General features: G+C 33.2%; 2 protein-coding genes across 2 annotated transcripts in view; one reads left to right on the top strand and one right to left on the bottom strand.

Moving 5' to 3' along the window:
• Window positions 1-1,355: 1,355 nt before the first annotated feature.
• Window positions 1,356-7,446, bottom strand: LOC134721775 (coactosin-like protein). Its single transcript, XM_063584984.1, has 4 exons — window positions 7,267-7,446; window positions 7,036-7,121; window positions 2,585-2,742; window positions 1,356-1,872 (listed from the first exon to the last, which is right to left on the bottom strand). Exons 1-4 carry the CDS (start codon window positions 7,338-7,340, stop codon window positions 1,762-1,764), a joined length of 429 nt encoding a protein of 142 aa, XP_063441054.1. The 5' UTR covers window positions 7,341-7,446; the 3' UTR covers window positions 1,356-1,761.
• Window positions 7,447-10,536: 3,090 nt separating this feature from the next.
• Window positions 10,537-14,902, top strand: part of LOC134722970 (myosin-7-like) — a 51,131-nt gene continuing 46,765 nt past the window's right edge. The window contains exon 1 of the mRNA XM_063586603.1: window positions 10,537-10,654. Within this exon, the coding sequence (XP_063442673.1) occupies window positions 10,612-10,654 (43 nt within the window). The 5' untranslated portion in view covers window positions 10,537-10,611. The remainder of the gene's footprint in view (window positions 10,655-14,902) is intronic.

The following is a 14,902-nucleotide window of genomic DNA, read 5'->3' as shown; positions in this document are numbered from 1 at the left end:
GACAAGTCTTTATACTGAGTTTAGCCATGCATTTAGATTCATATCTGTACACAAATAAATCTGCTATTAAAGTGGCGCAATTAGTGCCCATAGGAATACCAACAATCTGCCTATAATTTGTGTTGTCAAAACGTAGATAAATATTAGTAAGGAGAAAATTAGCAGCTTCAATCTTCTCATCACACCTCCAGTAAGTATATCTAGAATATTTAGAATATTTACCTGTATCATTAGACAAGAAGGCTTTAAATGAGTTGCAGAAAATATATTTGCATTCAGATTTACCGAACAACCATTTAATTAAATAGGATACCCTTTGTTGAATAAGATTGTGTGGAGTTGTAGTGTAAAGAGTTGAAAAGTTAGAACTATCAACAAAATCATCAAAAAGACCACCCAAAGCAAGCAATATATCAAAAACATCCAAAGAATATTTCAAACTCCGAAAATAGTTAATTCCACTATTTTCATATATTTACTCACAAAAGTTTATGATAAGTTCTTTGATAATAGTTAGAGAACTAGTTAAAACACTGAAAGATAAGTTGTAGAACAATTTCTAGAGCCCGAGATGGAACGATATTTTACTGGTTTTTGTGTAGATCAGGTAACCACTACATAGTAGGGACCTTCAAATGTCCATAAGAGGCCTTAGGTTGTAATGGGTTTTTTTTTATGTTTGTTTACTACATAGATGGATTGGTTGTTGGTTGCTTAACGACCAGTGGTAAATATTTCGTGCATGAGCGAGACCAAGTAAACTATAATTACAACAGACAGGTATTGTAATAGAGGCCATCCGGGATTAAGGTCGGGAAAATTGGGACTGTCACTGGAAAATGAGGGTATATTGGATAGGGACAGAAATGTTGCCATGCAACAGGTCACCTACGGACCCCTCAAAAAGTTGTTGCAAGGTTTATACAAAGAGCTGGCACTATCTTTACACGGGGCATCGGATCTATATCGGCCCAGTCTGACTGATTTGGCTTCAAACTTAATAGATCCCGCACGCCCCACATTTGCATGCGTTTTACTGCCGATTGGAAGAAGACTAAGTGACCATTCTTATTTCCCAGTTGCCCCCTTTTTGGGGTGGGATGGGGGTGGGGGTACTACATAGTAAAGTGAATGAAAAGTATTATCTTATTTTGCTTATGTGAATTGTGACTTGTGAGCTTGAATACATGTTGTTTTGTGTCTTTTTATATGTATGTCTATCTTGATATGTGTTTTTGTTTGCATGCCATTTTGTGTGTGTTATATATAATGACGTCGATTTTAAAAGCTTTATCACCAATCTCAAGCCCTTTACACGGATGCTTTGGACGCATAAGGAAACTACTGACACAATATTTAATTGTCATATACGACTTTATTCTATTGTAAAAATAATAAAGTATTTGTAAAATATTCATAAATAACTGGAATGAGACATATGAATATGAAAGAACATTAACCTACAATATAAAATACAAGTAAGGAATGGTTGAAATGGGTAAAACAAATATTTATCAAATATAACTATATATTAAAACAATAAATTTCGATGTCCCATTAATACTTGCTCTCCCTGTAATTACAGCACCCGAATGTTTGTTTCCCTGTTGTAAGCTTATTGGGAGAAATTTTGTAGATACATTCATATAAAATTTTAAGAACTCTCTGAGACATACAGGGATATAAATCAATACAATTTCACAGTCTTTGGTTTTATGTTTGTTATAGACCGTTCTCATCCCGCCATTTTATTAACTGAGATCATCGGGCTCCGGTACCATAATTTGCTCCTCCTGCTTTAGCTACTTTTGATTTAATACTTTCTTCTTTAACTTCACTACGGTCAGTAAATAATTCTTCTATGGCAAAGTTCTGAAAAATAAACACAAACATGTTTAGAAAAGTTTTATAAATAACATTTATACAATCAATTTAGCATTGACATTTATCCTTTAGCGTACAGTTTTATATGTCATATATTTGTGAGACTCTGGGTAAAAATAATAATAAAAGGAGCAGACGTATCTTGATAATGGTCAAATAGAGATGAAAAGCGTAGGTTGTTGCTCAAATGCGTGGTTGCTGTCTCATTGCACGTTTACCGCATACTAAACCACGACAAGAGTTGATTATTTGTGTATGGATGTGGGGTCGATGTAATTTTGAAGTAAACTATAAAGTATATAAATATTTATTTATTTCGCAGCAACCTAGACGGGTTTGTAATATCATGAGCAACAAGATGGGTGCCACATGTGGAGCGGGATCTGGTTACCCCTCCTGTGCACCTGAGATAATCCCTAGTTTTGGGTTGGGTTCGTGTTGCTTAGTCTTTAGTTTTCTATATATGTTGTGTATTGTGTACTATTGGTTGTCTTTTTCTTTTTTATAGCCATGGCGTTTTCAGTTTATTTTCGATCTATGGGGTTGAATGTCCCTCTGTTATTTTTCGCCACTCTTTTATCACTAATTTACAATATATCGACACTCTAATTCTAATAATATAAATAACTTCAGGCTGGTTTATTCCAGCAAAACTAATTACTCTTATGAAATTAAATGAATGTTTAGAACAAGATATTACTCGTAAAACTTCTTTCACTACTCCTTTATCAGCGGACATTTTTGCTTTCTTCAGAACTGAGACTTTTGGACCTATCCATGTGATGAAGACAAATTTTGATCTTTTGCTCAACTCATCTCCACTTATAACTTTCAGGTAACCAAACAGTCGTGCTTCATCTGCAAAAAAAAAGTATGTATCATCAAGGATTTTTATTAATGTAAAAAAAAACTAATCAATGCTTTCCCAGGTAAACTATTTCCATCTTTGGTATGATGCCTGAACAAAATGTTATATTAACTATTTTCCCCAGAGAGAAAACAAATTAGACAAAAGCCATATATATGTCGAATGTAAAAAAGAAAAATGTGATACGAGTGTCAATGAGACAAATCTCCATCCAAGTCAAAATGTATAAAAAGTTAACAGTTATAGGTCAAAGTACTGCCTTCAGCAATGGTTATTTTAGTTGTTGTATTGCTGATAAACTGACCTATACCACACATCTCTGTTTCTTCGAATATATAAAAACAAGAATGTGTCCAAAGTACACGGATGCCCCACCCGCACTATCATTTTCTATGTTCAGTGAACTGTGAAATTGGGGTTAAAACTCTAATTTGGCATTAAATTAGAAAGATCATATCATAAATAGGGCACATGTGTACTAAGTTTCAAGTTGATTGGATTTCAACTTCATCAAAAACTACCCTGACCAAAAACTTTAACCTGAAGCGGGACAGATGGACGAACGGACGGACGCACAGACCAGAAAACATAATGCACCTCTACTATCGCAGGTGGGACATACAAACTTTAGTCCGAATGTACTTTCATAATATCTTATTAAATACAGATGCAATAATAGTTCTTAAATATTTTACAGATAATTTCTATCGGCTTTTTTTTATTTCTAACTACTAGTATGCAAAATTAATACACAATAATGCATTTTAAAATCTTTAAAAATTATTTAGCTCTTAAGCTGCCTACACGAGTGAAATTTGCTAGTAACCGGAATACTGAAAATATTACAAGTCCTATCTTAACACTTCAACAGGAAAATGTAGAGGATGTTCTTATGAAACGGAAATTCGTCATTCAATAACAAAAGCCTTTTAAATAGTATGTTCAGTTTAACTCTTCTACATAATTGCTACTGTAGTGTGTATTATGGTTTTTACTATAGTGTACCGTGCATATTAGATATCACATAGCTTGCTTTATCAATGTGATTTTTTTTTGGACAGAAAATATTTTAAATCAACTTTGTAAAACCAACAAATCTTAATCTTATAACCAAATGCTATTATTATAGTTATATTGACGTTCTTAAGGTGATGGGTCTATAATTTGATATTTCAACCACGTTTCAAGTTATACAAATTATATAACTATATTGAAAGAAGTTTTCCATATGCAGTATAAGTTGACAATATTTAATAATCACTCTACACTAAAATGTTTATTTCGTCTTCTTATGGAACATCTTATTGAATGCAATATTTTATTACAAAAGAATGTGTTCAATGCATAAATATTTCGGGCTTTATTTAAATAATATCATTTCACATTTTATCATATATGAATCTTTTTCGCCAGTCTCTTGGTTGGATTTACTTCCTCCCTATTTTACTTTTATATACAATTGTTTTGTCTACCATTTAATAGAGGCACAGTAGTATTAAACGACTTATAATGTTTCATAAAAATCAGATAACATTCACATATTAAAAAAATATATATAAAATTCCATTTTTAACTTTTCACCTGGCCAATTTTTAATCTTGAAAGAGTTTTTTTGCTATTTAAGCCACAGAAACTAGGGCATGATCATATTTTTTCCCCTTGTTGGTGTTTCAAGATTTTTCAATATTTTTTACTTAATATATTAAGTGGCTTATACATGATAGCCCTTTAGTCTTACTTCCCGTACTGAGAAGAGAAGAAGCGGGAAGTAAGAGTTAAGGGCTTAAACTACAGTGAATGATTGTAAAATTGCAAGAATAAGAGCATTAACAAAACTTTTCATGGAGGGTCTATTAATATTTTAGCAATAATATTCTACAAAATCTAAAACATAGAGCTCATTCCGGTCGACTTGCCAACGTTAGTCATTCGAATGCACTATTTCAGACGACCTCTAGCCTTGGACCTATAGCTGAAAGCGATCTCGGTAACATGGTGCACTTATTTTTTTAAAATTCAGTGGTAGTCATACCACAAACAACATTCTTGTTAAAAATGTCCACAAATGATTTAAAATCCTAATCTGAAAATGATCAAATAATCTTCGTGAAAAAAGATATCGGAAGACAAACTGGACGGAGGAAACTTGTAAAAACCGAAGCCTTTTTGTTGACATATATTATAATATTCACAACTCGTCGTCCTGACAAACCTAGACTTATGTTTTTTTTTAGATTGTCTGTACTCGGCTAAATTCTAGGCCGAAATCGTATATCATATTCGACTTGAGTGACCGAAATGAGGGCTAACAAAACATTTTTGTGAAAGGTTTGTTGGATAATTCCTTTTGTTCTACCTTCAGTTTATATCGATATCTAGATATGCCAAAAATTACTACCAAAATGCAATCAAAACTTTAAGAGGAGACATTTTGGAGAATGAAAAAACAGGCTAAGCAGAGTTTACCATAAATTCTTCAGCTTACCATAAGTATGATTTTATATGATCTATGCCTAAACAAAAGGAGAGGAACTAGTTTAAGAAATTAATTTTAAAAGCATTGATATACAAGGAAATACAGCATTTATTTAAAACACCAACAATTATTTCCCTGTCAATGAAATGAGACGTACAATTATGTGATCATTGAAATAACTTAATAACACGTTATCAACAACAGAATTATATAATAAAAGTATGTACTTATGACTAAACTAAAATTGTTGTACTGAAACGATCAATGTTACAGAAAAACACGTCATACTAAGCTCGAGAAACATATTTTAAACATAATCCGCTTCAGGTTATCTCCATTTTATATGAATTTAATGTCGAGGGACCATCAATATCAGTTTATCACTTTTAAAAATACGTTAAAATTTAATTCAAATATTTGCTCTGTACAAAAGGTTAATAGGTCAAACTTGGGTATGTCAAGTACGGCTATATACATGCAGTTATTATATGTTGTTTGTAAACGAAAGAAAGCAAAACATAATAATTAAAAAAAAACTAAAAAGAATCGACATTATCATGATGACCAGTATGGAATTTATGTAGGACATGACCATTATGGAATTTCTGCAGGACATAACCACTTATGTATGTTCTTTTTGTAGTCCACACAACCTTCACGCCAACGTTCGTTACATCATATGCGACAAATTAGCATCCGGATTTTGTCTTCAAGTTGTCTTTGACAAAATGACAAGTGCAACTATACAGTTGAGCCGTCTGAATCTCAGTCTGCCTTTCCTTCAAGTTATGTTCTATTGGACCCTCAGAGACCGCACCTCCCTCCCTGGTATTATATTACTTTGTTTAACATAAAACCACGAGCAACTAAGTTTCCGTTATAATGTAATGATAAGTAGAATGAAATTGCATAGTACTTGAATTTTATTGGATGAATTTCATCTTTATATTAATATAAAAAAGAAGATGTGGTATGATTGCAAATAAGACAACTGTCTACAAGAGACCAAAATGACACGGACATTAACAACTATAGGTCACCGTACGACCTTCAACAACGAGCAAAGCCCATACCGCATAGGTAGCTATAAAAGACCCCAATGTGACAAAACAATTCAAACGAGGACACTAACGACCTTATTTGTATAAAAAAAAACGAACGAAAAACAAATAAGTAACACATAAACAAACGAGTTTAATTTATTTTAAGTTTATTTGATAATATGTTCACTTAGTACAAGGACAAACAGACATTATGCATGTAGAGTAAAGGATAAAAATGGTCTTATTTTTTAATTTGTCTTATTCAAATTGATCAAAAATAAAAATTTATAGACCAAAATATTATAAGATCTTATGAATTCATTGAATTTCACATACAACAACAAAAAATTCGCCTGATTACATTTATAAAAGTATCTCCTATATTTAGTGACAATATCATTACCATATATGGTGTTAACATAAAATGACAGGTCATGATGTATATGCATGTACGTTATTGTATGGATTATAAATTGTATTCTTAAATGGATAATAGTACAATGTGAATGTAAATATCGCACGGAAATAATATACTTAAGATAAAAAAAATTTAATTGAGAAATAAAGAAGGAAACATTACAGAAAAGGGGCGAACCGCACCCTTTTAATAATCGGTTTTAAGCAAGACTTCTACGTTCTACAGATTTGTAATTCATCATAAAAACAACATTATATACGTCATATAAGACAGGTATTTTAGTACATTATTGGGGATTAAGGTATTTGAAAAAAATAAATTGAACAAAATCAAAAAGATAACTCACCTGTAAACTTTTCACGAAATTGTTCAAAATCTACACCGGTGGAATCTAAAACTATTTTATTAGCATCGTCAAAACTCAAAAGCAGCCTGCAAATAAAAGAAATATTAAAAATATATTTCAAATTAAAGAAAAAAAATATCATGTGACCGAAAGTCAAAGGTCAAAACGCCGGTATTCGTTAATTTGAAGCTCATATAGCGAGATTTGTTTTTATATTTTGAAAGACCTTACCAGTTTGTTTCTGAGTCGTCTTTTCGTACTTCTTCATAGGCATCATATATATTTTCTCTGTCGATTGCTGTCATTGTGAATGTATCTACTCCTTGACTGTCACCGTGTTAACTGGCGGATCATAAGGAAGTGAACATGACACAGAGGTGGGCGGATCTAATTTATTGTAGGGAAAATGTCAAAATAATATCTGATCGTATTGATTTTTATAATAAGACTCTTAATATTAATCCGATTTGTTTAAATGGTTTATTCTTTGTGTTATAACAACTGGCAAGTTTAAATAAAATAAAAATGCAAGTTTATTGATTGATTGATGCACGTTGTTATCTTGAATATGAAATACAGTATATATATAAAATAAGATGGGATATGATTGTACGTGAGACATTTCTCCGTCAGATAACAAGTGACATACATGGTACCAACTAATGGTCACCGTACGGCCTTAAAATGAGAAAAAAACACATAGTTTACCGAATTGTCAGCTAAAAGACACAGAAATGTAAAACCAGGCACTGACTGGGGACACGCAACGGCACATACAACATGTTGCCGGTTTATACATTTTTGAGGGAGACCAACCCTCCTCAACAATATCTGTATAAATAGGGCTTCCAGTTTTTGGGAGAAAAAAATAACTTGTTTTTTGATCCCGGAAAAAAATTGTTTGTTTCACCCTCAGCTGCCACCATATGTAATGCTAAAATTGAAAGAAAAAAAATGTTTTCGACTTGTCGTGAAAAAAATGTGTCCAGAAAAAAACCCATAGCCCCCTACCCCCCCCCCCCCCCCCCCCCGAAAATCAAATAGTTGCTGCCTTACGCTGATCAGAGCTTAGTTTGTTCGAAATCATCGAACTGTCAATAAACTGCCATTTGGCCTGAATCAATGACAATGATAGACTACCATGACAGTTTATAGAAGAGTTGGGGTTGAGAACTCTTAGAAAAATAAGGGACAGGGATAAATAATGATCAAACAAGAATGTCCACAGTACACGGAAGCCCCACTCGCACTATCATTTTCTATGTTGAGTGGACCGTGAATTTTGGGTAAAAACTCTAATTTGGCATTAAAATTGGAAAGATCATATCATAGGAAACATGTGTACTAAGTTTCAAGTAGATTGACTTAAATTTCATCAAAAACTACCTTGATCAAAATCTTTAACCTGAAGCGAGACAGACGGAAGGACGGTACAACGAACGGACGAACGGACGAATGAACAGACGCACAGACCAGAAAACATAATTCCCCTCTACTATTGTAGGTGCATGGAGCATAAAGAAATGATTGAAATAAATGTTTTCGGTATATGTTTGAACCGTGTACACAACACAATTTAGATCCAATGCGCAGTAATATCATGCATTTACTAGTAGTAAGTGCCCAATGTTGTGTTTTTTCTTCTTCTTGAAATATCATTCTGTGTACGTAATTGATATTTTTCTTCTAGAAAACGAGTCTGGTGAATTTTTCTTATATCAAAGTATATAATTAGAGCTATCTTTTCATACTTTATCTCAAAATATGTTGCAGTTTTCAAGGTTTGTGGACTCAGCTTTGTGTACGCCATCAAAGGAATAACCCAACACATCTGTAATGAGGAAATAGAAGATGAGATGCATATTCTTTTAACATGTAAAACTATGGATAATGTTAGAAATGCCTTTCTATGCAAAATATATAGTAAAAATAAAAATATTTCAAAACTTGATAACAAATCTCTTTTTATTTGGCTAATGGGAAATGAAGATAAAAACATTTGGGTAATTATTTGTCAATTATTAGAGGTTTTAAATATAAATAGGAATACAATATTAAATTAGATTTCTCTATATAAAGCTATAGAATGATATTTATGATATTTATGATAAAATATGCATTTACATTTTATAAATTATTAGTATACTACATGTATGAGGAGTGCTGTTCAATAAAGGGACCAGAGTAACAGACAATGGGTTATATCATATTATATATTTTTATTATTACAAATTGCTTACTTCTTTTGCTTTAAAATTTTACATTAATCAATTAAATCAAAATCAAAGTCATATTATGTACTTTGTTTAACCTATTTTTTATTTACTTTACATTATGTTTGAAAATTATATTATAATTATTCTGCTCATTTTGGGCGCCTTGATTGGCAAATAAAATATTTGTTTTTTTTTGTGTTTAGTTTTGTATGTCAAAAGACAAGAGAACGATGACCCTGTTTAGCAGCTCGCCCCCTGAAGTACATCATCATCGAATTTATAACCGATATATTCTTTTGAAATAAAATTTAGAATGGAAATATTGTGTTAAAAAGACAACGTGACAACCCGACCAATGAGCAGACAACAGCCGAATGCCAACAATGGTTCGTCATCGCAGCGAGTAAATCCCGTATCCGCAAGTGGTCCCCAGCTGGCCCCTTAATAAAATTGTGTACTAGTTCAGTGAAAATGGACGTCATACTAAACTCCAAAACCATAAATGAACTAAAAAAAGTTTTGTTTTGGATGCAACGCGTCTTCTGATTGGCTGACGTCGTTTTTTTTATCAGCTCGTAGACATAATTTAGTCGTGTGTCATCACATTTTTTCATGGTTTACACCGGTTTAAAATGGAATTTAGAATTACATTATAAGAAATAACTATTATCTTTTTTGTCTATACAGAAAAAATGTTACAGTCATTCTTAAAGTAAAAAACATACAAGACTTACAAAAACCAGATGCTCCTGACTTAATTGGGGGACAGGTTCAAAGGTGCGGTGGGGTTAAACATGTTTTGCCGGTGAGATCTCAACCCTCCCCGTATACCTCTACACAATGTAACACTGAAAAGAAACTAATATAAGGAAAATTACAATAATACATGGAGTTAATCCGGTTAAAAATCGGTTACAGTACATTTACATTTTTTCTACATTCATAAAATGTATATGACTAAACAGTATAATAAGAGATTTAACAAAATTTCTAGCGATATTTTCATTGATTTTTTTTGGTGTGTAAACTTATTAGAAATTTTCAGTAGGGATCTTACAAAATAACTATTCCCCTCTCACTTTATTGATCCTCCTATAGTTAAAGTAGTCCATGTCTTCAGGGTTATCATTTAACCGGCATTTAATTCAGATCAAACCTATATAACTTTCTTCGGCATTAACAATTCTAATAACAAAAAGCCTCAATAGTCTAACAAAGGGCTTTTGAAAAATGCGGAAAAGCATACCGCTTACGAATCGATTATTTAACGGCGTTTCCGGTTCTATTTCTTGACGTCATAACGCGTCTGGTAAAGGGCAAAAATGGAGAAGATATGAATAATTGCATTATATAAGAAAAAATGAATCATTTATACTTATTTTTGTGCATTTTCCCTGTTATAGGTAGGTTACTGAAAGTGCTATACTCGTTTTAAATAATTCATGTATCAATTTAAAAGTAAGTTAATGATTTACCGTGGTATCACTAAAGACAGCGGACAGTATCAAGTGTGAAACAAAATGGCGGGATAATTTTAGGCGGTTCAACTGTTCCTAAACGGCTTATTTATATTGGCCAAGTTAACCTGTTTTCAGTCATTACTAGACTTGAAACTTCGTTTACGAAAGCGCCATCTTAGTTTCATAGTGGCTGCCCAGCGTATACAAGGATAATCCCCTTATCATTTACGTCGTGCAAAAACAAAAAAACATGATAAAAACATATAACGTCATCTCATTTTCTGACGGCATATCTATATAAGGCAGTTCTATAATACATGACATCGTGGGAATATCTTTTTCTATTTATTTTCTGATATAAATGATATTTATTTTATTTTTTCTCATTTTTCTATTTATTTTCTGACAATGGTATTTTTCTCCTTTTAATAGCCATTTTCTATTCAGTGATTCAACTTTCTGTCTTATCATTTATTTTATTTTATTTATCGATTTCCAAATAGATAAATCAAGGAAAATGAAAACATCAACATATAAAAATGTAAAAAATAAAGATTTAAGACTACATTTAGAGGGGTCATTTTTAGTACAGTCAGTGCGGACAGTAGACAAAAGTGAATTCCTGGGTTGCGTTCAATATCGAAGCGACTACGTAGTCAGCTACGTAAATTTATGACTTGAACTTGTAGCTAGACTAGCTGCTACATAGGCATTGTTAGCTACTCGTTCAGAAGACAAAAATCTACATAGCACTATACGTAGCACTAATAAAAAATGTCCTATCTGTATCATTTCAACAAAAGTCGATATTTTTCAAAAGTTTATACCAATTTACTACATGACCGATTAGTGTTAAATGATTACCATAAAAGGAAGAAATGTTAAAAGTTTTATTGTTTATTTGAACATGATATTATTTTAATTCAATCATTAGGTGAAAGAAATAATATTTCTTGAACAGTTTGCTGTCCCTCACTAGTGTTTAACTTGGTAGCGTTCAATGTCGTAGAAGCTACACAGGGCTTTGATTACTGAACGTGTAGCTAGCCTAGCTAAAATGATCTAGATAATAGCTTGGCTAGCTACACGTTCATTGGTAAAAAATCTACGTAGCCCTATGTAGCTTCTACGACCTTGAACGCAACCCTGATCCAGTGTTGAGTTCAATATCGTAGCAGCTACGCAACTTGCTACATGTAACACTAACAGTATCAATATCTATATAGCAGGACCGCGTTCAATATCGTAGCTGCTACGTAGTGCTAGGTAGATTTTGACTACAGTATTGAACGTGTAGCTTTAGACTAGCTGCTACATAGCAGTCTTCATGCTGAGTGGCAACCCAGGCAGCCCAGGCTTGTTAAATTGCTCTCGGGCCTGTAAAAATCATACCTTCAATCCAACATATTAAATCTAATTAAAAATTTTCAAAAATGAACTCTGGGCCTGTAGATTAAACAGTTCACCGTGAAGATTGCATAGATGTTGATAACAGGGTTGCGTTCAATATGGTAGCGGCTTCATAGTGCTACGTAGATTTAGACTATTGAACGTGTAACTATAGACTAGTTGTAACATAAATATATCGGCCGAGTTAATATCGTAGCAGCTACGTAGCAGCTACATAGCTGCTATTTATATCTATGTAACAACTATTCTATAGCTACACGTTCAATAGTCAAAATCTACGTAGCACTACGTAGCTTCTACGACCTTGAACGCAACCCTGATCCAGTGTTGAGTTCAATATCGTAGCAGCTACGCAACTTGCTACATGTAACACTAACAGTATCAATATCTATATAGCAGGACCGCGTTCAATATCGTAGCTGCTACGTAGTGCTAGGTAGATTTTGACTACAGTATTGAACGTGTAGCTTTAGACTAGCTGCTACATAGCAGTCTTCATGCTGAGTGGCAACCCAGGCAGCCCAGGCTTGTTAAATTGCTCTCGGGCCTGTAAAAATCATACCTTCAATCCAACATATTAAATCTAATTAAAAAATTTCAAAAATGAACTCTGGGCCTGTAGATTAAACAGTTCACCGTGAAGATTGCATAGATGTTGATAACAGGGTTGCGTTCAATATGGTAGCGGCTTCATAGTGCTACGTAGATTTAGACTATTGAACGTGTAACTATAGACTAGTTGTAACATAAATATATCGGCCGAGTTAATATCGTAGCAGCTACGTAGCAGCTACATAGCTGCTATTTATATCTATGTAACAACTATTCTATAGCTACACGTTCAATAGTCAAAATCTACGTAGCACTACGTAGCTGATACGATATTGAACTCAACCCTGCTACGTAGCCGCTACGCAGCTGCTACGATATTGAACTCAACCGTTACCAAAATAATAGTCATAAAATATCTACGGAAGATCATCGTAACTCCAAAAGGAGATAGTCGTAACTTGTGAACAAATAACTTGAAAGATAATCGTTACTGTATAAAATATGTCTTTGATCATAGTAACTAATTTTATCAGTACCCTCTGCTAACGAAATATTTAATAATAAATGGTGAATTTGTCCATAAAACGTTATTAAGAAACATTAATCAAGAATAATAAAAAAGTGATACTACCCAACTTTGTTCCTGGTTTGAGTTTTGAGGTAATGAGCATTTTGTTTCACAACATTTTATTGAGGCAAACAAAAGAGAACGAAAAAAAAAATGTAATTTTTCCATTTGCAAAGGGGCATAACTCTAGAACGGTATAAGTGATGCATCCAAAATTAAGAATACACACACAACAATACCGTACATAACAACCTATCGGCTGAGTTATTCTTGAAAATAATGCGTGCACACGGAGAAATTAGAAGAAGACGATTTTACAAGTTTTTCGCTCCACCATGTTCAGTTGGAATAATGGTAACTGCAATTTAATATCTTGATCGGTTTAACATGATATTATGCAGTGAATTTTAACCATTAAGATTCATATCAAAGGTTAAATTATCATACTGTAACACTAGAGATGAATTATACCTTTTCGACTCGACTAATAAAAAATATAAAAGGTTTAACACAAGATTGTACAAAACACGAATAGTACTGTGTGTTTTGGGTCTGTACGTTTTACTGTTTTACCTTAATATATTATTAATTTATAGCTAGCTTTTGTCGAGTCTTCGATTTCTACCAATATAGTAACCGCCTACAACAAATTGAAGATTATATAACGTTTCCTCTATTTTTATCTCACCTGGTCCAAAGGGCAGTGAGCTTTTCTCGTCATTTTGCGTCCGTTGTCTGACGTCTTCGTCAACCATTTGATTTTCCGGGGGAGGGGGGGGGAGGGTGGCTGGGGTGGCTATGGATTTTATTTGATATAGTTGGAGCTTAGGGTGAAACAAACAATTTTTTTTTCTCAGGGTCAAGAACAATTTTTTTTTCCTGGGAACAAACTTTTTATAAAAAAACAACAAAACCCCCCCCCCCCCCCCCCGAAAATCAAATCAAATGGTTGCTGCCTTAGCCTAAAGGCGATATAGCCTTTTTGTGCTAATGCAGCGTAAAGCAACAAAAAATCAATCAAACCTTAGTTTAATGTACTAGGTGACCTCGCCTGCCCACATAGATTTTAAAATATAGAACATATTTAAATTATTAATTAAAACGTTTTTTCTACTCTATTTTTTAGATAATCGCAGATAATCGCTATTATTGAATATTATTAAATAGGGAAAATCTAATACACCGTATCGCTATTTTCCGCTAGTACTGCACATCATCACAAACGTTCCCTTCAAATTTTGACGTCATAATATAAGTTATTTGACACCACAATGGAAAAGCACAGGCACTTGTCTAAGAAAAACATATATTCAGGTACTTAAGGGTGGTCTGAGACAATGCCTGTTTGGAAAAGAGATTTTGGTATGATGTCAATAGTTCAAGGGGAACATATTCTCGGGTCAACCGTCACAGGTTTCCAAATAGCGACAAGTTATAGTGAAAAAAATAGCGACAAGTTATAGTGACAAAAATATTCAAATGAAGTGAGCGACCTGTTTTCAATTGTACACCAAAACTGTCAAACGACTTCTTATATGAGTTCAGTATTCACGCTAAACCTCGGGCCCAGCAGTCCAGGATTGTAAAACTGCTTTCGGGCCTGTAAAAATCATCTCCACAGGCCAACAGAACATAAATAAAATTTTCCAATTATCGAGCCT

This window comes from Mytilus trossulus, chromosome 6, assembly GCF_036588685.1.
Source record: "Mytilus trossulus isolate FHL-02 chromosome 6, PNRI_Mtr1.1.1.hap1, whole genome shotgun sequence".
Classification (NCBI taxonomy): Eukaryota; Metazoa; Mollusca; class Bivalvia; order Mytilida; family Mytilidae; genus Mytilus; species Mytilus trossulus.
The sequence above is the reverse complement of the archived record's forward strand: the minus strand, read 5'-3'. Positions and strand labels throughout refer to the sequence as shown.